A 23,048-nucleotide genomic window follows, 5' to 3' on the forward strand; every position below is an offset into this window, starting at 1 on the left:
TGTTCCTTCAGTGGTTGTGTGAGTTTGAGTGGGTGAGGAGTTCTATCAGCTGAAAAAGTTGAGGGTGTGATGGCCCACTGGAGAACTGGAAAGGCCCACTGGAGAACTGGGAAGTGCACACATTGAAAGGAAATCCTAAACTTCATGGCTTTGACACTGACTCAGTTTTTTAAATGGCCCTCCAGAGTTTACCCCACCCATGGTGAAACTTCATGTCTCTATGTTGAAATTGTACATGAGCTTAACACCATAACTCTCATTGGCAACAATGCTGGTTGTTCTGGCAAATCGATTCTGAGTATCGTGAGGATATCAAATGATTTTCGAAGACTACACATTCTGCACTCAATGAACTGGCGAGTGTTTTGGCGCAGACTATGCCTTAGTCACAGTGAAAGCACTGTTCATACCAAAGCAGTGTAAAGCCATTAACAAAAGCAAGAATTTGAATCAATGTGGCTTCTTCCCCCTTGAATAGAATGCATTAAATCAGAACCCATCTCACTGGAATCAAAGGCCACATGGAATGCAGTAGACATCCAGGACAATTTGACTTCAGGTCAACAATGAATTTCAGCATTTCCCTGACTCCTGCTGTCTCACTTTATTGTCACCCAGCTACAGCGAAACAATATACAGGAACTGAACCCAGAAATGAATGAGAACTGGCCACAATGTGCTGACTGGTATTCTTTACTGTCTGCAAATCCAATGTGGTCAAGATCTGTTCAACACCACATTGTTATGAAATGGCTGAAATACCAGTTTCAGCAATTTCATAATAATTAATGGGGCAATACAGCTGGGACTCCGTCATGTGCAGCTGATGAAAACAAATAAAATTCCACACATTTTTTATAAAGATAAAATGAGCACACGCTTGCTCCAGAAATATGAACCAAGCTAAACATATACAATGTTCCCAATTGCTGTTGACAGGAAACAAAATATTACATCACAAGTCAAATAATACTATATTTTCTAGCCTTTGGCCAAGGACTTCACAGCCTACAGTCTTTCACTATACAATGTGGAAAAGTACAATTTCCTAGGGAAGTTTCCCAATGAAAAGTCTTAACAGGAACACAATGCAGAGGGTGAAACTGGTTGATTGTCACAGGGATTACATCCTGGGACACTTTGGAGAACTATGCTGGGCTGAATATTTCACCATCTGTTACTATTTTTGGTATTCCAATTAAGTTTCAGCCCATAAAAATACCACAAAGCTAAGCCCCCTTTCCTGCTGTCATCCAATTACACTTCCTGAAGACATTGCTTGCAAGCCTTCATGTACCTGCTATGAAAGTATTTTGTCCCAATGGAAGCTTAATCTGATAATGCTCACTAAGGGTGGATTTCGTTTATTCACATTAACATTCAATGGGCAATACATTCTACGTTTTGAGTGATGTAAATCAGCAGCCAAAGAAGGCTTCGGTCATTTGAGTGGAACCACAGAGCCGTAACTGACTTGCATTTGACACAGTAGTCACATGATTAAGCGATCTATGGTCTCCCTGCAAAACAGACCAAAGTAAGACAAATATATAATATATTCAGAATGTGCTTCCTGTTATGATTTTAAAAGTGGGTATCTGCCTTCTTGAAAATTACGCAGAGACGAAAAGCCCAAACTGTGTTGTGAACATTTAAGGTCAATTTCCTTAATCTGTGCCATAATTTTTTCTCACCCTGAAAAAGAAAAGCCTCACTTTGTTTCAATGACCAAGAACACAGTTTCATACTGTCTAATCATCATGTAGTGCAAAGCACCCAAAATTCTTACTCTTTATAAAAGTTAAATGACACTCAGCCAGCTACTTCACAGTGCATTCTAGGGACTGGGCAGACAGAAGCCTTTATTTTATTTTTAAAAAACATGAAAGTACAATAATAAATTTGATAAAAATGTAAATGGCTTAGGCTAATGAAGGCCACCTATGATCTCAAAGGGTCACAAGGAGAACAGGAAATTACAGACTAGTTGAAGAGAGTGGATTCTGGAGTTTGAATGTTCTCCCCGTGTCCGCTTCGGTTTCCTTCCACAGTTCAAAGACATGCAGGTAGGCTAATTGGAGACTCTAAATTGTCCATAAGTATGAGTGTGTGAGTGAATGGTGTGTGTGCCCTGTAACAGATTGGCGACCTGTCCAGGGTGTATTCCTGCGTCTGTCCCAATGGATGCTGGGATAGGCTCCAGCACCCCCTGTGACCCATACCAGGATAAGCGGGTATAGATAATGGATGGATAGATGATTGAATAGAAATATTTCACATGTATGGCATCCCATGAAGTGCAGTGAAAAAAAGTAATGCATGGGTTAAAGCACGTTACATAAACACACATAAAAGTATATCAAACATTTCTTTTCTGTAACCTTTTGATTTACTTTGAATTACTACCATCCAACAAAACTTAATGTCATATACTTCAGTATTATTTATTAAGACCCCTTTTATTGTTTGAATGGATTTATAGTGGCATAAATGTTTATGGATAGCAGTCAATGATAACATATTTCTAACCAGTCAGACTAGTCTGTCTGTGTGGTTAATTTGTAGTCACAGACATATATACAATACTGTTCTCAAATGTGTGCATGGGATTTAAATTAATGTTGGTGTGGCAGTGAATTTCTACTTGATGTTCACCAACCTAAAAAGGAAAAACCATAACACAGTTGAATGTTCCCAAAAATATTTTATTAGCCCCCTCACAAAGAAAACATTGTTGTAGTATTATTCCCTTGTATGATTCACTTCTTACTTGGAAGTAGTACTGACATTTGGATGTGTACCTTAAATTCTTTGATACTTATTAACTTTCCTGTCTACATTTTCAAGTTTTAAAAGGCTTTACAAGGACTGACCATGATCTTTTGAGTTTGGAAAAAAACAGGTCTTTTGCAGAATCTATCTAAGCTCTATCAAGGAGGCATAAAACAACAGAATGATGACCCAAGATGAGTTTCAAACTTTATATGTAATGTACCCTGTATTCTCAACTGCAGATGTAAGCAGTGTCCTTATATCTGTAGAAGATGACTTCAAATACATTAGATTCTAAGAAAAGCAACATTGCAGACAGTATTAGAAGATGCCTAGAATATGGTGAAAAGGAGGAAATAAGACCATTGATCCATTGCCAAACCTTTCAGAGTTTGAAGACTTCAATATTATAAACACTCTTCTGTAAAAGACTATGAATAGTAACAGAAACAAATTTCTCCATGTAATTTCAATGTCTTGTCAAGTATGCTCTCAATTTCTGTACTTTTAGAGATTAACTGAAATCCAAAGAGGAAAACAAAGTCAATACATTTCTTGTGTAAGGATCCAAAACATACAGAGGTCTACAAATGTGTAGAAATGATGAATGTTCTTAAAAAAGAAGAAAAAAAAAATACTGAATGTGTTCAATAGTGCCTGGTGAATTCTCCTTTGACACCGATGACAAAAAACATGAAGCCTTTCATAGGAATCAAATGCTTCGCAGGAAGAATTTCTTGAGCACTGGTCTTGGCAGAATTCCTCCAGTTCTTTTACATTTCTTATTTTTTTCTTATGAGCTGAATTCTTGAATTTCAACCACAAATGTTCTCTTGAGGTGTAGAGATGGTAACAGCAAGTCCAAAACTTAGATTTCTGTGTCCACCAAACATATTTTTGTTGACCTGGTTATGCCCCTTGGGTTATGCTGAATGCCAATTTCAACTCATCCAGCTTCTTAATAAAAAGAAGTTCTTTGGCAGCATCTTGCTTCACATGTTATATAGTTCACAATATTACTATGGGTATTGTGTTATGCCAGCAAGCACAGCACCAATGAGCATGTCTGTAGAGACCCATTTGTTTAATTTGACCACAGCATCATCAAGATGCAGCTTTGGTAAGTTATACTGCATACTTTTGTCTTGTGGCTTTATTAAAACTATATTTCTTTTCAGCTCTGCTGTGAACACAAGATCTATGTAGCTGATGTCCATTGGTGGTTTTTTTGTTATACATTTTTTTTTACCTTGATTTTTTTTCACCAGGTTTGGAATTCCAGTTTATATATTCTTTATTTTTCGTATTCTTTATAATTTTGGCACCCAGTTTGAGACTGAGCATGTCCAATTCCCACCCTAATTTGAAATGGCCAACTTTCTGCAACAGCAGCCACATTCAACTGCAAACCGCACTCCTGATTCAAAAAAGTATAGACAACCATGGTCCTACAGGGGCCTAGCTGACCAGCAGGGGTCGATGCTCCTTATGTTCTGTGATGGACTGGCAGAGCTCTGCAGGCATTGAATTGCAGCTGGTGCCAAAGGCCTTTGAGTGACCATGAGGGGCATTCTTCTGCAGAGACAACAATCTTACAGATGAAATCAATATATGATACACAGCATTCCTGTTTGCTATGATTTTACAAGAAACTAAATAATTATTGAAACAGAGCCAAAGCTCACATTCCTGTTAACTGGAATTCTAAGTGACAAGTCAGTGACACAAAGGCAATCATTCAATACGTCAAGAAAAAATGTGTTTATTTTAGGTACACCAATGGAATAATAAATAAGGTATGACATGTAGTGTGTCGTGACAATGCCTTTTACTTTCTCCATGCAGAAAACAATACAATAAATAGATGTGAGCAGCCTAGAGTCATTTGAAAACCAGTGACAGATTTACATTTACTGGTAACAATACTGAATTTTAATTAATTGAAATCGAACTTGAAGTTTTAATCATCCATATTACGGAGTTCCCTGCTTGCTTGTTTGAATACCATAGCAACAGGCTTGCCAGGATCCTTTTTTTCAGCCTTTTTTCAGAACATTTTCACCAATGTTTATTTTGAGTGATGTCACCCAACCAGGTGCCGATGGCTAACGTACGCTTGACCATGAGCAACAAGGAAAGCTCAGCCTTGCTCCAGACAACCTGAACAATTCTAAATTGAAAAGCTAAAATAAACTATGCCGGATCACCCTGAATAAAAAAAAAACAACAGACACCCCATAAATCATATAACATTACAGGAACACAAAACTATTTTATCATTTTAAATATACATTTAATCACACTTTCATTAATAACAGTACCGAGAAGCATGTGGTTAAAGAGGCTGAATGAGCCGGAATCGAGTTGTCGCACGAACCGCTCATCATAGAGGTCCAGGCAACGTTCCAACTGCGCTTTACACCAACTTCCAAACCAGCTGCATGCACCGAGTGATGATGGCATGATGGCACGCTGAACAGGGCTCACGGTAACCAGGATACGCTTCCAGGATTCTAAAACGTATCTGCAAAATGCTGACCACCCTCTGACTAAACTTACCTTGAAGCGAACCCGAGACCCGCATGCCTGGTTTAGACTCTGATGCATAGATTGTTACACTTTTTAAGAGAATAAATAAACCACTGAAGGTATTTTTTATTTCCTTCTGTTGTTTTGCTGTACCGCTCTCTTCTGGTAGATACTGTGCATACTGCTGGCTAGCTGAAGAGAGTGACAAAACTGTGGCTTGGCTCCTCTCGTGACCGCACTGGATACTCATAATACAAGTATGAACGGAACACCAGCGAGTTTTAAACATGATCATACAACAGTCGCATTAACTTAGGAGTTTCATTTTAATCAATGGTCCTTTTCCCTCTCCCAGGTGTTCTTTATGGAGTTTAATGAAATAACAGTCCATCAACTGCTATGAATCCTGGCAAGCCTCTTCATAAATACACACAGTGTCACACATTTTCATTTTTATTAAATATCCTTCAAATCAAACTAAAACACTTGCTGTCTGTGGCACTGTGAAAACAGTTAAATGCCAAGACCTGTTGCTGATCAGACTTTTCTAAAAAATAACTGGTTTAAACCTGCAAGATGCTTTGGTCATGCAATCCCTTAAACAGATGCAAAAACACATTTTTAAACCAATGAACGGTGTTGCACAACTCGATAAATAATCAATTGTTTATCATTTCAGAAGGATTGCTTTTTATATATTGTTCAGTAAACAAAATTATTTCGAAAGACAACAGAAATATCAACACCAGCAAAGAGAATACATTTGGTGAGCATGAAACAAAAAAATGTAATTGTTCAGTATTTAAGGGTTTAAAATACAACAAGCCCTTTTGAAAAAAAAAAAAAAAAATCGTAAATTTACAAGCTATCTTAAGTGAGAAATAGTCAACAACATCAACGGTAAAAGAACTGAATGTCATATATATAAACATTTTTCTGTACAGTTCAGGCACTGCAACAGGCCTCCTAAGCGTGGTGAAAAAAGGATCCTGTGTGTAGCCAGGGTTATTAAAACAGAGTTAAGACACAGTGTAACGTGTCCGCCCACTGGCGCTAATTCAGAATGAAGCGGCTCCAGGTGTTCACATGGCTACATCACTTCCATTTTGGCTCCAATTAAACAGGCACTTCGCAGCCTGACTTAACTCCCATTTTAATAGCCCTGTGTGTAAGCATACTGTGGAAAGAGCGTAAGCTCCTGTAATAGTTCCCGGTAGCATTGCAGGATAACAGCATTCCTATACATAATACGCGACTCTGCGAGGAGCGCGGGGTTAATTCAATGAGGGGGACCGGTCGGTCGTCCACAGCAGCTCGATGTACGGCCATTTTGTCTGGAGGCACCGCTTGACGGGGGTGTCGTCCGTGCGTACCATCGGGTCCTCGAACCCCAGAACAAAAGACGTCCCTTCCACGTACATCACCTGCCGGTCGAGGGGGGGGGGGGGGGGGGGGGGAGGGAAAAAGAGCGACCTTGTTTACGGAGAGCGACGCGAAGGGGATACGGACAAACCTAACATCAAGGGGACGCGCAATGTGAATCCAATTAAGCGTGCGGCCTCACGCGATGACATCATCAAATTATTGTTTTTGCGATTGCTTCCATGTGCGAGGAGTAAGGTTGCTGCTACAGGTCTGCATTACCTGCACTATTTATAGGGACTCCCAGAAATTCACCACAAATTCGGTGCCCGGGGTGGGTTTAATAGCAGAGGACTGGGTGTATTACAGAACACGCTGGAGCGTGAAGTAAACAGTGTGCCACGCATAAATGAAGTAAGTCACAGAGCAGTCTCAGCATCCCATTGCTGCTCGGCTCATCTGGTTTTTTTGTTGTTAAAATGTGAATCTTGTGTGGGTTTTCAGGTCCCCCCCCACCCCCCCGTTAAGCCAGAAGTCTCCTGAACTTTGGATCACATTGTTTTTTTAGAGAGGAAAAAAAAGCTGGCTCACTGCATTATTAGGTCACAAGGCCTCTTCTTTTTTTTTAATGAATTTGAATTAACTGAAAATTTTATGGACCACCAGGATGGCGGAGGGCGGGAAACGGTCCTGCACGTGCGCGTGCGTAAGCATCGTCTGTTCCGCCTTCGGGCACAACGTTTCCCTCTAGTGGCAAACATGGTCGCTATCGCAGTTTTCATCATCTTACGCATTTTAATGCTTCCTGTCATATTCTCGGAGCTTCTATCTAAGAACTAAGACATATGATTTTTTCAGCCCTTCAACCAACACTGTAGTATCTGGGCATTACGAAGAGATATCAGACTGATAAGCCTTGTTATGGAATGCAAAACTTTTCCTGACGGCACATAAGCAATCTGCGACTGACGGTACTGTTTTTCACATTTTAAGATCACTCGCACTTCATACATATATGCCGAGATACGCGTAGGAGTATTTTCATAGTATATTTTTTAAAGGTTGCCCAATAATCAAACAAAATGTCCCCATTTGCTGTACTATATACATGAGAATCTAGTGATAAACACTGGTGCTGTGATATCGCACTGCCTGCAGGGCTTTTTCCGTCATTCTCAGTTATCCCAGGGATTAAAGACTGAAATGTGATTTTGAACGAGGCACAGACTCAAGGGGAGCTGGGGAAACCACTGGACAGTCACATAAAAAGGCCATTAAAGACTGATACTGAACGGTGCCAGTGGGGAGCAAGCTTCAGGCGGCAGAAAAGATAGCCCAATTATTGCCTCAATCGCTCGACACGAAAGCAGACAGGTTTGCGAGTGAAACAGATTGTCTTCATTGTGCACTGGCTTTTGTTAAAACTGAAGGAGGGGGGGAAACCCCCCCCAAAAAACCCCAACAATGTCTGTGTATGTTTATGCAAAATAAGCTAAATATTTTCACTTGAGAACGGGGAGTTTACGTTCACGATTTCACAGCCTCTTGTCACTGGCTGCAAAAAACTTCATATTTGGTTTAGTGGTTCATAGACGATAAATCTGTGTACCATGCGTTACATATTTGTCTAAGTGCACAGAAGAAGATAGTGTTCGAGGAGGAAGACATAAATAACCTGCTTAACAGGAAGTGCAGTCAGTCTTAAACATGGGCCCAAAACGAGTCGAGGAAGAACTGACCCATAGTGGAACTCCACCAATCCCAGAGCTGCTGGCTACAGAATCTGCCCCCCCCCCCCCAAAACAAGCAAAAACCTGACATAAGAACCCCAAAAAACCCTAAACTGTGGTATTTTAACCCAAAGGAAAACGTTTCAGATCGGATTTGTGCAAGTGCATTTTCTCAGAACAAAAAGGCATCCATTTTGTATGAAGCTAATGAGTTCTGCAGGCTAATGAATGGCTCTGCCTGTCTCTGCTGATTAGCTGTGTCTGCCTCCGTTCTCCGGCTTCCTTCCAGGGGGTCAGAGTTCAGCCGTACGGGGAAGCTACCCGAGGAAAGCACACTTTGGAGGAGGAAGCCGGCCTCCTTTATTTTGTAGAGGGGGGCCGTTACACGCGTCAGTCAGTCCAGTGGACCGCTGTCAACAGATCGAGATCTCAGATGTTCCAGAACTCCCACCGAGCCTGGAATTCCTCACAGTCATCCACATATTTACAGATTAGTGGGAAAAAATGCAGTTTTACTCAAAATGGAAATGATCTGCAGGAAATTCAAGACCAAGGTTATCCAACTGGCTTCTAAAAAGCACGATGGTATTCAAATTGGCAGCACTGATGTTCGTGTACATCGACCCTGTGTTCCTACGCGTGTCTTGGCTTCAACCAAAGCGTGCGTTTTTCAACCCAATAAACGTCCCCATAACCTTTAAACAATACTGACGTGTTCCAGCTTGTTTGCCATAAAGGCAGAGAGAACAGAGTCCCCGGCCCACTTCACATTACCTTCTCGTTGTGGTTCGACTGCTTCAGCCCGTTGTAGTGATACACAGGAAATGAGTCTGGGATGCCGGAGTCCTGCAATCGCAAGGAAACGTACGTCAACGTCGCAGCCGTCTCTCCGAGAGACCAGGCCTGTTTTTCTTAAAATGCCGAGCCCTTCTCACAGCACAAGACAAACAGAGAAAACGTCGAAACGGGAGCTCGCCGGGGGGCGTAAGGACGGACCCGAAGGCGCACTCACCTGAAGCGATCGCAGAGGGCCCCCAAGTGATGGCAGACGGCGAGAAAAGCGCAAAAAAAAACCCTCCAGTCCTCTAGTCTAGTTCATTTCCAGAATCGACACTCACTTAGACCGCGATACAAAAACACAGCAAGGGCTCTGTCACTGCCAATACGTGAAACGGGAGAGCAGGCAGAGGCGAAATCGGGCTCGGATTGTTTAATTTCGCAGCGAAGGGAAGACATTCCGAGAGACGTCCCAGGGCCCAAATCGCTTTAGCACGTTTCCCTTAATTCGCTGTGAAGTCATGACAACGATCTCCTCGGAAACCATTGTCTCGAGCTGTGTTAGCCCCGCTCCGCGTCTCGGTGCCAAGTGTCACATTTATCTGTTTATCTTCGACTGGCGGTGACTCTGTGAGATCTGGAGAGCCGAGGAGCTCTGAGCATGACGTTACCCAGGCCCACTTCTCTAAAGGAAACGACAGGCCTGATTCATTACTGGGGTTGTTTTTTTCCTCGGGACCGTCGTCCGCTGAACCCTGTTCGCTGCCGCGCGGCGCAGATGTTTCTTACTGTGTAACGGGGTGAAAGGGGATCCGGGAGGGTGGGGGGGTGGTGGGTGGGTTTGCCCCCGCGAAGGGAAAGCGCGCTCGTCCGGCAGTCGCGCGCCAAACCCGCTGCTGGCGATACCAGCGCCTTGGCCCGCCGCCAGCTCGCGAGCGCCATGCGTTTTTCCGGAATTCTCGCCGTCATTTTTAAGCCGCCGTGGCGAAACTTTGCCATCCGACTGCAGCGCGTACAGGAACCAGCACGTTGGGGGCGGGTCGGAGACCTCGCATCTGGATTTCGCGGAACTGGCTGGATGTCCTGGCGATATCGCATTTCCCCTCTAGAACCTGTAAAACTGAGCTCAGTCCGCGCAGCCCCTAGGCATCATGAGAAGGCGAGGAGGCGATGCGGAATTGGCCCTTTCCTGGCAACCAGCGCAGCAGTAAAGATTCTGTGTGGACTACAGTTCAGTGCATGGAGGTGGAGTTCAGGTTCGTATGAAAATGGCATACTGCCACACCTCCCAACCCCCCAACCCCCCAACCCCCTCCCACCCCACCCACCCAAAAATAAAATTCCATTACCTGATCAGGGAAAAATTCCAGGAGAAAGGGCCCTAGCAATACGATGCCAAGGCCTTCAGGATCTAATTTGTTCTTCATCAGGTTTACACTGAAACACAGATAGAAACGGCATCTGTAAGAAAGCGCAAAGGTGCTCTCTCACACTTTTTAATGGCAATGTAATGTAATTATGTGTGTTGACACAGGTTGCTGGTTCAGAATAAACAAAATCGATGTGATTTATTAGAACTTGTGAGGAACAGCGAGGAATAGCATGTTCGGATGCTAAATATAACCGTCCACGGAAATTCCTGAAAGTTTGAACATTATTGTTTCACGGCAGTGCCACTGATAAAATGTAGAGAGAGATTTCCTTTTAAAGACAAATCTGCTGGCAAAATCTTAGCGTAGCTATTTGCTTAATCCCAAACACAGCCAGAAACAGATATTGCCAGTAATAAGACGTAATTTACAAAGATAAGTGTATTACTGAGTTATAAAAGAGGAGTTTTTTTTTAACCACGTTAATATCTTTAAAAAATGGCTAAAATATTACCCGCCACACCATTTGCCATTGCGTTAGCGTTGATCGCACGGAACACTTCAGCCTAACCCATTCAGTTAACACCGAAATCGCAGCATAAAAGAAAACTAAGACCCGGGGCTCTCAAAAGATCTCAACATCAAACCCAAGACCAAGCCTAAAAGGGAGGTGTAGGTTTCAAACAGGCCAAGAGAACTTTGAGCAATAAGCACCGCTGAATGCAGGTGTCAGAAGCATTTTGGCTTTTTAAAAGGACGTTTAAGGGCCAGAGCGGCGTCTGCTGGATGAATTAAGGCGCCCTCGCCGAAGCCGGCCGGCTTTGCCGGGTGACATAAAGCGCGGCTCTGTTTGATGGCGCTCTTAAAGCCCTTACCGCCATCCGTGAACTTCACAGTCCTGCGGTACCTGCAGTAGGTCTCAGCATGACTCTGAACGACTTCTGAGAGCTGAGCTACATCACAGAGCTGCAAGCCTGCGCAGCTTCAACAAGCACTTCCTGACACGAGCAGGTGTTCAGCAACCCTTTCTGGGCCCAACACGTAAAAACTGGTCACGTTCTGCATGCACTGCAGCATAATGGTGGTACTGCGGTGTACGGAACAATCGACTTCATTGCCTAATGCACTGGACACTCAACTTCAATGGTCTCGCTGGTTTTAGCCACATGCGTCTGTTTAATGCCTAAATGGGGGATTCTTCTCTGAATCTCACATTTTCCAGCGGTCCAGTGTATGACGTTTAAGGCATCAGTATAGTAATAATTGTCCGACACTGGCTTAAACCGGTTCGGTCAATTCATAATCTTTTCCCTCTGTGAAAATGTTGATGTTGAAGTGCTATGCGACAGCCTGTTTGTAAATGGTGTTATACAAAAACAAAGACCTATTGACTTATTCACTGAACGGTGAATCCTGGAAAAAAGTTGAAAGAATCTTGGTACGTGTTCTAAGTATCTTCACAGCAATCTCAGTGACGATGCGGCTCCAAGGAATATCATATGGTCGTGTGATAGGGCCGTGTGATCTATGTCATGTGGCCGTGTGATCTATGTCATACGCCCACGCGATCTATGTCATATGCCCATGTGATCGATGAAGCAGGCAGGCAGGCGGGCCATACTGGAGCCGCTTCACTGGCGTCCAGCAGCAGGGGGACCAGGCCGTTTGACTGCGCGGGTGATTGGCAGTTTAGCTTACCTCATGTAGTGTGGCAAAAACCCAAACTGTAAACACACATCACAGTCTGCGCGGCCCTTTAACACTGAGGGGGCGGGAGGACGGGGGGGAGACGGACACTTCTGAGGACTTATGTGAAGGGGGGGGGGGGGTGTCTATAACACCAGATGCGCTGGAGACACGAACAGTATGCGCTAGGCCTTGGACCGCGGGCGGCGTACCCCTGCCAAAATTACTTACTACTCGGGCTCGGAGACGAGATCCAGGGCCTTCATCACGTCCTCCAGTAGTGTGTCGGGTATGAAGCCATTATCTGCAGGGGGAAGAGGGACAGAGACAGACGGAGAAGTGCTTTAAAAACAGAGGAGCCAGGAACCCGAGGTCTGATAAACAGATACCCCCTCAGGATGGCCTGACCTCCGCTTTGAAAAAGCTGAACGACAGGCAGAAGACTTAAAAATCTGAGCATCAAGATTAACAGGAATCTTAACCCAGAATTTTTACCTTATCCTGAGTAATCTAAGACGAACCTGAAGAATGAGAGGAGCCGATGCAAGAAAAAGAACAGAACTACTCAGGCATTAACAGATTTAACGCACACACACTCAGGGTTCAATGCCTGTGAAGACTTCCTCAATGTCAGCAAAGCTCCGCATTATCTTCTCTTTACTCCATATCGCCTCATTTTTCAGGTTAAAGTTACTTTGGTAAAAAACCTCTTGAGCCAGATCTCCTCATAGTGTCATTCATGAACTACATTCAGAGTCACTCTTTTTCCAACACAAACACATTATCTGAAAACTAAAAACAGGCTTTGTTAATTCGCTAAATGCGGTGTCAATCAAATTCCTGGCCTGCGTTTGCTGTACAGTCACTCACAGAGTGTTGCATTCTGGGTAAGACTGAACAGTGTACAGTGGATGGTGCCAATGAGCCATGATCTCCCACACTTCCCTCCGTGATTCAGTGTGGAAAGAGATACTCCTCACATGAACAGAACTGTGTAATGCCCCATGCCAGTCTGCATAAAAGGGTCAGGTCATGCGCTCTATAGCAATCAGGGACTAAAGGACTTCAGATTACTTGTGTAGGTAACTTCCAATTCCAGTGAAGACCCATCCCACATCCAGATTGCAGTTCAACCACATCTGGGCAGAAACCGGACCTTAGATTTAAGCACACACCATTCAATTGTTTGATTAATTCTCATGTAGGTATACTTTCAAACTGTCCACTACCCAGCATGCTTTGAGGTAACCAACATGCACTAAAATGTCCATATATTGAAATTACATTACATATTAATGCCCAAGTTTTTATTAATGGTAATTTACGTGCTGATCTTTATTACGAAGAAAATTTGCATTGGGGAATGAGTTTGCATGGCCAGGATGAGTTGTCATGGAACCTGAAATCACCATGGTAACGGCACAGAGTGGATTACTGTGCATGCACAGGGATGAGACTGAGGCAGATATTAATCCCAGAGCTTCTCCTTTCAGATGAAGAGAGTTCCATGTGTTCCAAAATGGCGTGCATTGCAACCTCTGCCCATCTCACAGCAACCAAAAAACACCGGATGCAGGACTTGATCACATAAGTGGATCCGTACTGAAAGTATATAGTCTGCAGACTAATTAAAAAATGCATTTTTTTTTTTTTTTTTAAAAGAGTGTGGACAACTTGTCCTCCTTTAACTTTTTGCTTTATTCAGACAGGTGGGAAGCAGAGAGGGCATCAGACGAAGAAACCACAGCTGAGAAGGTGCCATGGCGGGGGCCAAACTGCGGCCCGTGCGGAAGGGTACTGCTCCACTCTCCTACGGACTCTGCCACGCGCCTCACCCTGCTGTTTCTATTAAACAGATGAGAGGTGTGAGCTCTTGCCTTCCATCTAACACAGTAAATTACAGATGAACGCGACTCCTACGAACAAAACCCCAGTGACATCAGGCACATATAACCACGCCCAGTTTATTCAGGAAGCCAATGACGAGATTTCTCACGAACCCAGGAAGAAGCGGGTTAACGGAGAGCTTAACGCAGCTTAACATAGCACTGCGCCGGGACCAACCGAGGGGACCAACAAAAAAAAACCAAAAAAAAAAAAAAACCTGGGATGTTCCAAGACACTGTCCTTTCCATTAATCCAAAAAAAACAACAGGCAAAGAGGCCGGAAACTGGCTGGAGGGAGCGTGGGTCAGGATTCGAGGAGAGATGGGGTGAGGTGGGGGTGGGGGGGGGGGGGGGGGGGCGAGCGAAGGTAAAGGAGGGCTGCCTGTCCCGGTTTCCATGGCGAGCCTCACATTTGTTTGGCAGGGGTTCTAATTGAGACTCGCTCCTACAGCGAGGAGCGGCGGTCTGGACTGTTTACATATTTGGTGTTGAGGCAGACGAGATCACTTTCAGCTGGAGCGCGGAGCGCCCGCAGCAGGGAAATCAATCAGCCCCGGGCCCTTCCCTTCTCTGAAACGCATAAGACATAACAGAGACTATTGCTGATTGGGAGCCAGCTGGACTGGGTTTAACCCCGCAACTCGCTAACCGCGGCGCAGTTTCTGAGGGCCCTGGAGTCGCGCTGTTTGACCGTGGCGTCCGACTGCGGGCTGCCCTGCGAGCCTGGCGCTGACCTGCCTCCTGACTGGCTGTTTGGCAGACGCTAGCAAGTGTCTGTTTTCCAACCGCACGCACACGCACATTCACACGCAAGCACGCACACACAGACATGCACACAAACACATGCACACAGACATGCACACAGACATGCACACACACACATGCACACACACGCACATTCACATACATACACACGCAAGCACGCACACACACATATACACACACACGCACACACAGACATGCACACAAACACGCACACACAGACATGCACACAGACATGCACACACACACATGCACACAGACACATAGACAGTCAAAACCGGTTAAAATGAAGAACTGCATGTACGTTCAAACCACTTCCTGCTTCGTCCTCTTTCCTTTCAACCAGCTTTACCCCAATAATTCTTATCTGCTCCCGATATGGAATTCCCATTTGTGGGAAAAGCAGCCCCTCCCACAGAAGCAACCTTTGGGAGATTTAGAGGGCGCGGAAGCACACGTTCTCTTCTAAAGCGCACAGACAGCCGCCACTTCTCTTCACCCCGCAGCACGCCAGAGCCGCACGCCACAGCCGCACGCCCGCCGCTCTGCAACGGCACACTCCACCCACCGATGCAGGCAGACCGCAGGAGCCCGAACGAACAGAGGAGGTGCTGTGGTGCGCCGAGGCGGTGACAACCCGTCAGACTGAAACGCTCTCTCGCCGGACGACGCTATGGCAGATCCTGCGCCGCGGGCCCGGACGTGGTGACGATCCGGAAGCAGGCTGATTCGGGAGGGCGTGTCCCTGCACCGAAACCCAGCGGTTCAGCCGTCCGAGACACCCGCCAGCCCCCCGCACTTTCCCCCGGTCAAACGCGCAGTAATGGGAAACAGTTGTGGAGCGCAGACGTGCACGCAAAGCGCCGCACTGTTCTCGTAAACACACAGAGCGCAGGAACGCTGTTTACCGCATTAGAAAAGACTGCGCTTCCAGAACATCCTGTCTAAAGAGACCAGAAAACACAAAGGATAAAATGTGACTCGTCCCCCATTCTCACACATCAAAAGGTTTTTCCTTTTTTCAAAATTCAAGGACGTGGAAACCCATGAAGGGGTTTGTGGGGGGTGGTTTGGGGGAGGGACTTGGTGTGCCACCCATGGTGGTTCTGGTGACGACTGCAATGTTTACGATTAACATGATGACCACACACCGCATGGGGACCGATATTCATAAGCCTGTAGCAGGCGTGGTTTCACCCTCTACAACATGCACCGGTCACGTGCTTCCTGAGTCACGTCACCGTGTCTTTGGCTCACGTTCTGGTGTAAAGAGAAACCAGAGGGAAGCAATTAAAAAACAGCTGTGTCTTTGAGGCTGGGAGCCCAGCACATAAAACTGGAGCTTATGTGCCCGGGCCCTGCCGGTGCAGGAGTCTGCAGAATCCATCTCTTCATTAGTTCGGGTTCTTAAAGCAAGACACGAAGAACGCGACCGCCAAAGGTCTCGGGCCACACCGCGCGTTAATGACCCGCCGTCTCCTCCACAGCCGCGCGTTACGGGATCAGGCAAATCCGCTTTCTTAAGACTGCCTGCGCTGCAGTCAAACTCAGACTCAGACGCATGTTTTAAAAGATTCCCGAAACCTTACGAAAGCAATCCAAACTCGTTCGCGAAGAGGCAGGAGAAGCAAAGCGACGTGGTCTTCGTTACGGAGTGCTCCTCTGAGCGGGCGCTGGGCGAGGGCGCTAAGAGGCGGAAGAGCGGCCTCCCCTGCCCTGTAATAAGCGCAGCACAAATAAAGCGCTGGAGCTGCGGTTTCCTGCGCGGTCAGGCCCAGGTTAGCCCCATTAGCACCGCGCTCGGTTCCCCCGCACCCCTCCGAAAAACAGCACCGGGCCCTTCGGTTAAAGATTAGATGGGGGGGTGGGTAGGGGGTCGGTGGATTCGCAGAGCCCAGAGAGAACGATGGGATCTGTAATCCTCGCTCTCCGGGCGACGCGTCCCCCCGGCTCCCCGTCAGAAAAACACGGAGATCACTTCCGCTCTCACTGAGGGGGGCTGAGCGTAGCCGCGGGCAGCCGAGCCTCCTCAGACAGGGGCACGCGACCGTGACTACGGCCCGGTCCAAACAGGAAGGAACACGCCCCCGCCCCGCTACACACGACCGTGACTACGGCCCGGTCCAAACAGGAAGGAACGCGCCCCCGCCCCGCCACACGCGACCGTGTTTACTTGGCGTCTAACTCGGGCGTCTGCATTCCACGCGGCGACGCCAGCGTCTATCTGCGCCGGATTCGGCGGGCAGCATCCCTGCCCCGTTCTTTCACTGCTGGCCGGCAAAGAAAACGTCGGGAGCAAGAGAGTAGAGTCGACCGAGACCGTCAGCTTCAACCAAAGCTAACCGAAGCCAGTAAATGAAGGTGTAAAAGTGGTGCAATGACCCGAGTTCAGGAATGAGTTCACAAACTGTTCACCACCCTGTGGGCCAGCTGCCCTGTTGGCTCAGGGAAGGTCAACACTGGTTAGCGGAGTGCAGTGTCTGTAAGTGCTTGTGGAGAACACACACCATATGATAGCAATGTGGTGTAATGGTAAAAAAAAAAAAAAACAGCTGCAGAGAAAGACCTGCAGGAGGACTTACCTTCTGGGTCAAAGGTCTGGAAGACTCTGCGAGCCTGTTCAGATGGAGACTCCGGGGCGACCAGGGCCATTTCCTGCAGCACGGAGAGAAATACATTTAAAAAGACAGATTTTACAACGTATAGTTGATTCTGAGTATCAGCCTATTTTCCTCAAACATTTCTGGCGGTAAAATGCTGCAGAAGTTCTAAGAACGTTGCTAAAGTTATTAGCCGCGCAGACTGGGGCGGGATCAAAGACGAAGCACATTAAATGACTTGATAAAGAAAGGCATGCGCTTTAGAGTGACGCATAATGAAGGAAAAGCTCTGTTATAATGTGCTCCTCCTCACACCACAACACACTGTGACGCTCCCACAGCAACCTCAGTACAAGCTCCAAGAAAAATGCTAACCTAAACAAACAATTACTTCAAGTTTTTGCAATCAACCTTTGAAAATGACAGTCCTTAGTGCATGCACTTAATATTAGGGTTGACATGCTATCTTGAAGGAATGTTTCAAAATCATAATAAAGTTTAATATTTTTCATCCACAATTTGTATTTTAGGCTACATGTACTGTAAGGTGATGGAGTCTAAAATTAAATGACCATTTATGATCTAATGTTTCTAAATATACTGCTTGCGGCATTATTCATTTCCCGAAGGGGCAATCAATAGCCATTCTACACTACAGTTATTTTGTTAATCTGTGGGGGGAACCAAGGGGGGAGAGGCGACAAATTATAATAACTTGGCAGAATGAAAGAATCGCTTTCCAAATCAGAGATAGCATGACTAGTGCACAAGTGCGTGCGACTTAAATGAACGGCAACACGCAATTATTCTTAGTTTATGCCATAACATAATCGAGGCAGTAGAAAAAAACCACTTAGGAGCGTGCGTCTTTGCGAGCAGGCCAGAATCGTAGTACAGTACACCTTTTCTTAGGGGTCCTGCTGCAAGGGTATAGCATGTCTACAATAACACCAGCACCGGCGCAATCTCCGAAATATTCGCCCGTTACTAGCCGATGAAAAGATAAGGGAGCCGCAAAGCCGGGCGCTTTGTTTCCACTCTAAACCCGCCCCTAATCAGGCGCTGTCGGACGTCCGCGCGAATCAAAACACGCCGTGATTTATGGCGAGCAAATAAACCCAGTGTGTGTTTGGGCCCGTTTCGAACAACAGCGAAACACCGACCTGCGGGGGGGGGGTTTCAGTGGCCGGGGGAGAGAGCGTGTAGAAAACAACGCGCTTTGACAGATTTCATCGCAGTTTGAGCGTGTGAAGCCGTGCGGCGCGTAGAAACATTCCAAGACGTCCGTTGGAATAAGCCCCTCGAACTGACGTGTTGGACACGAAGAAGCCCCCCCCCCCCCCCCCCCCACACACCCCGAAATGATGGATGGTGGGAACGGGGATCTCTGGCAGTTTCACGAGCGTGTGCGGAACTAATATTCTATTTTCTTTATTTTTATCTTTAACAGAAAAATAATTCAAAGATCAGGATCATTTAAAGACATGAAATAGGTTTTGAGAAAGTACTACCCAGGGAAGGCACCAGGGACCTGGGTGAATGTACACAACCACTGACAACTCCTTGCCTTGCTCAGGCAGCACCGTGCAAGCACCTGGTGTCTGTCTCAAGGTCACCATCAAGCATTTACCAAGCTACTGAAGAAAACATCAACTTAAACTAGTCAGACACATCTTCAATAACTATGTGACATTAAGGATAATCTTTTGGAGAACAATCTTAGGTGAACTTTTAAACTTTAAACACATGCTTCACGAGTCACTGATCTTACTGCTAAAATGATCTACAATTCCACTGAAAAAGTACTGCGCCTCTTACAGGCTAGAATACAAATTAATACAACATCTCATAAATAATGCAAACTGTCTCATTAAAAGACCACAGTAATCAATCCAAAAAACTGAAACTTGCTCTTTTTTTCAACAAAATGAACGAATGGACAGAGAAAGTTTTTAATGGCGGGGGGGCAGGGAGGGGGGAGATTAGACGGAAATCAGTCACTGAAATCAGCATCGCAGATGTTGACATAACCCAGTGCACCTCATTGAAGTGCTCACCTTGGCGTAATTTGAACCGCACTCAATTAAAAGTCCTTGTTTTCTCTGAACAATGCAAGCAGAGCCCCGGGCCTACTTCAGTCACTTGCAGCTCCACTCGGCTGAACTTGAACTGCGGACATCGAAAATAACCGGTCCCTCGAAAGACTGTTTACCAGAGCTGCCTCTTACACAAACAAAACAGTCCTATTGAAAATAAACTGCGAGTGTATCCTCTCAGCATGGATATTATTAAAATGCCAGTCCTCCTTCCTAGAATTTCATAATACAAAGAGATTTGGGAATCCTTTCCAGCTCCAGAGAGAAAAGGGTAGAGAACTCCCAGCTGCCGGTGGGTCAATGAGCAAGAGACTGTTCTCCGGGACTTCATGAACAAATGCTCAGAGTATTTATAGTTTAGAGCAAAAAATAATATACTTCTTCCCAAATCCAGCTGCAGAGAAGAATCCTCTTGTTCATGGCTCAAATGAGTTGTTAGTTTTTACATTACGTTACGCAAACAGTTCGTAAAATATATGCATTCAGAGGGGGAAACGTTTGTACCGTTTTACGTTTTCGTGGATGAAGAAACGTCGATAAGGTTTCACTCGCAGGCATCTATGCACAGGCCCTAATTTAGAGTAAACCTTGGCATGACATATTTCATTTTGGCATTAGGGGCTTTGGTTAGCTTTAGCATCGACTAGCGGCGGAGAGTTCTTACAGGGCCTGGGCGGTAAATCAAACAGAACAGGTAACAAGACCGAAGACAAACAATCTCTGCTAACTTTATAGACGACTCGCGGAAACGTTCCTTGAAGTTTACGACACAAAATTACCGGCTTTCTGACTGAGATTTCCTGCCGGGTGCAGAAACGCATTTCGGCTAATTACCTGCACATACCTAATGCCTGCAAGCATATACACACGCTGGTTGTGGTAAACGCAAGGGCTGTGCGCATGCGACAGCCGTGGGATATCCAAGCGGACTGGCAGTGACGTGTCTGAATGAGATTCAGGGCTGACAGGTAGACGAGGAAGTTTAACCGAATGCCATCCCTCAATATTTCTGATTCACTCACTTCACCTACCCTCCTCTTCCTCACCCTCACAGCATCCCAGATTTGAGCACGGGCTCACTGCTGTTACTGACAGTGACAAGTCAAAACTTGAGGCTGTGAGGGAGTTTCTGAAGTTAAGGTTTTTAATTTAAGGGCAAATGTCCACGTTCGTGTATTTGTCATCAGGAAGCACCTTCAACACAAAGTTGATGACACAATGAAAGATGAAAAAGTCTTGTTGCTTGTTGGGAAGCCATTGGGGCAGATTATATGCTGCCCAGACATGGGTCAAATATATATTAGATGTCTTATACTTAGTTTTAAATACTTTTGTAAACAATATGTTGTTGAATGTTATTTTTTTAAAACATAGTATTTAAAGGGCACTACATATGGTAATCGTTTGATGATGAGTCCATGTACTCGACGCCAATGCAGGGCAATGTCTTTGAAGATATTTTAAATGTATATGGGGAAAACACACTTTAAACTTTAAAGAGCATTTTAGGTATTTCATTTGAAAACAATTCAAAGACATTTGGATAGAATACAACATTTTTTCCAAATTGCTCTTGAAAATTTCAAATAGAAGTACTTGTTTTGGGCAAGATCCACACAAGTTCCCAGAATGCCACGTCGAACCCCAAAACGCACTGTTATCTTGACGATCCAACCAGAGCAGCATGGAGGGCAGCCGAGGCTCCCTCCTCATTAAGAGTTTGGGCTGCGGGGGAAGTGGCCGGCGGGGAGGAGCGGAGGAATGGCAGATAAAGGTCTGGGATGCAGCCCAGCTCTGAGAGTGAGCGAAACAGCCAGGATGTCTGGGCACCGATAGAGAGGGGAGGCGGTATTAGGATTCCTAGCTACGACGCGCGGGACGCTAGGAGCGAGCACAGCTCCACATTGCGGAAGGGTTAGCGGGTTGGCGACAGAAAGCAGCTGGAAATCACCCACGCCGCCATTGCGTGCCGTTCTCAAACGCTCCGATTTTCTGACCGTGTTCGCCACCGGTTCGCTCGTTCAAATAATCTATGTGATTGCTATGCATTGCATGCTGCTCACTGCAGTCATGTACCTTCAGCAGGATTCAATTTGTACTGGAAGGAAGAAGTATTCCTTCAGGCAATAACAGAGGCAAACAATGTTGTGCAACCAACGGTGAGGACAAACCATAGTGTTCAGCGTGTAATAAGCGCAGTAAAGATCGAACAAAGAAGCAACCCAAGCTAAAAAAGGAGAACGATGCGTGCAGATAATTTGAGGTTAAAAATACCTTTGCTCGTCACGAACGCGGCAGACGACAAATTGCACATCTTATCACCGGGAAGTTAATTATAAGCGTGGCTCCCGTTATCGGCCCTTTAACTAAAGGCCTGGCACAGGAATTAAGCTGCGTGTGCGAAAAAGCAGCCATGTCCGAAGGCAAGAGAAGCCTCGCTATGGAAACAAAACAACCCTGGGCGCGGGGGTCAGTTAGTGCATCTCTGTTTGTTACCCTGGTCCCACTTCTGTTTGCTTTTGCAGGATGGTTCCCAAACAAAAGGAGGCCAGACGTTATTTAGTCTCCGGCAACACAAACGCACGCATTGTTGAATTTACCTGCCATTTACGAGTCTTTAAAAGACAAATAACGGTGGCCCAAGTTACCAGTTTCGGGAGCGTTTATCAAAAAAACTTGTCGATCACCTCATTTGCGCTTACAATTCATTTGGAATTTTAAAAATCCCAGTATATTCTTTTGAGCAATACACTTCTAAAAACAAATAACACAGAACAACAACAGTCTTAATAATATAGCACAAGAATAAGCACCATGTATAAAAAAGGAAAATGTGCTCTCATCCAGCCAGTACATAGGAGTCAATAAAAGACACCAACGAGAAGACGAAATTAAAATACAAAGCAGTTCCAAAATCTACTGTGCTGAGTAAGAACCATTTCCTTGATTTGAACAAACTACATGAAAACGCACACTTCCCCAGGGATCTGTTTCAAAGGCTTTTTATGAGAAAATTTGCAAAGCAATTACAAACTCGTCTGACATATTACATGTTACATGATAATTGCACGATGCTATGAATCATTTTCCTGGACACAGCCATTGGCGTCCTTTATAAGGTCTTTTTCCCGAAAGACAGGGGGAATTTATACTTCTTCACAGCTTGTTCGCATTTTGAAAACCCGGAATCTGGCTTTCATTACGGACACAGCGAGAGATCTACCAGTCGCCGTACAAGGAAGTTTAAAAACGCCAGCTCTGAAATCTAGAGAGTACCAGGACGGCCAATTTTCGATGACCGCTTGCGTAAAACATTCTACAAATGCAGCGCGCTGTGTTCTGTTAGGCAGACCACTGGCTCCTCACCCGCCAACCGCTGGAGGAATGGAACAGGCCACACCGCCATTGAAAAACCTTACTTTCAGAGCGGCCGTCAGTCACAGTCCAGTCATTTCAAGGACATGAGAGAGGGCAAAC

The 23,048-nt window shown here is 45.4% G+C and overlaps 1 protein-coding gene across 4 annotated transcripts in view; it reads right to left on the bottom strand.

Annotated features, from left to right (window-relative positions):
• Nucleotides 1–4,509: 4,509 nt before the first annotated feature.
• mindy3 (MINDY lysine 48 deubiquitinase 3) overlaps nt 4,510–23,048 on the bottom strand; it is a 38,924-nt gene continuing 20,385 nt past the window's right edge. For all 4 annotated transcript variants that reach the window (XM_035404779.1, XM_035404789.1, XM_035404759.1 and 1 more), the window contains 5 exons: nt 17,458–17,530; nt 12,458–12,530; nt 10,520–10,607; nt 9,168–9,239; nt 4,510–6,725 (listed from right to left, as the gene is read on the bottom strand). In XM_035404779.1, coding sequence (XP_035260670.1) covers nt 6,576–6,725; nt 9,168–9,239; nt 10,520–10,607; nt 12,458–12,530; nt 17,458–17,530 — 456 coding nt within the window. In that variant the 3' untranslated portion in view covers nt 4,510–6,575. The remainder of the gene's footprint in view (nt 6,726–9,167; nt 9,240–10,519; nt 10,608–12,457; nt 12,531–17,457; nt 17,531–23,048) is intronic.

Source organism: Anguilla anguilla, chromosome 1 (assembly GCF_013347855.1).
Source record: "Anguilla anguilla isolate fAngAng1 chromosome 1, fAngAng1.pri, whole genome shotgun sequence".
Classification (NCBI taxonomy): Eukaryota; Metazoa; Chordata; class Actinopteri; order Anguilliformes; family Anguillidae; genus Anguilla; species Anguilla anguilla.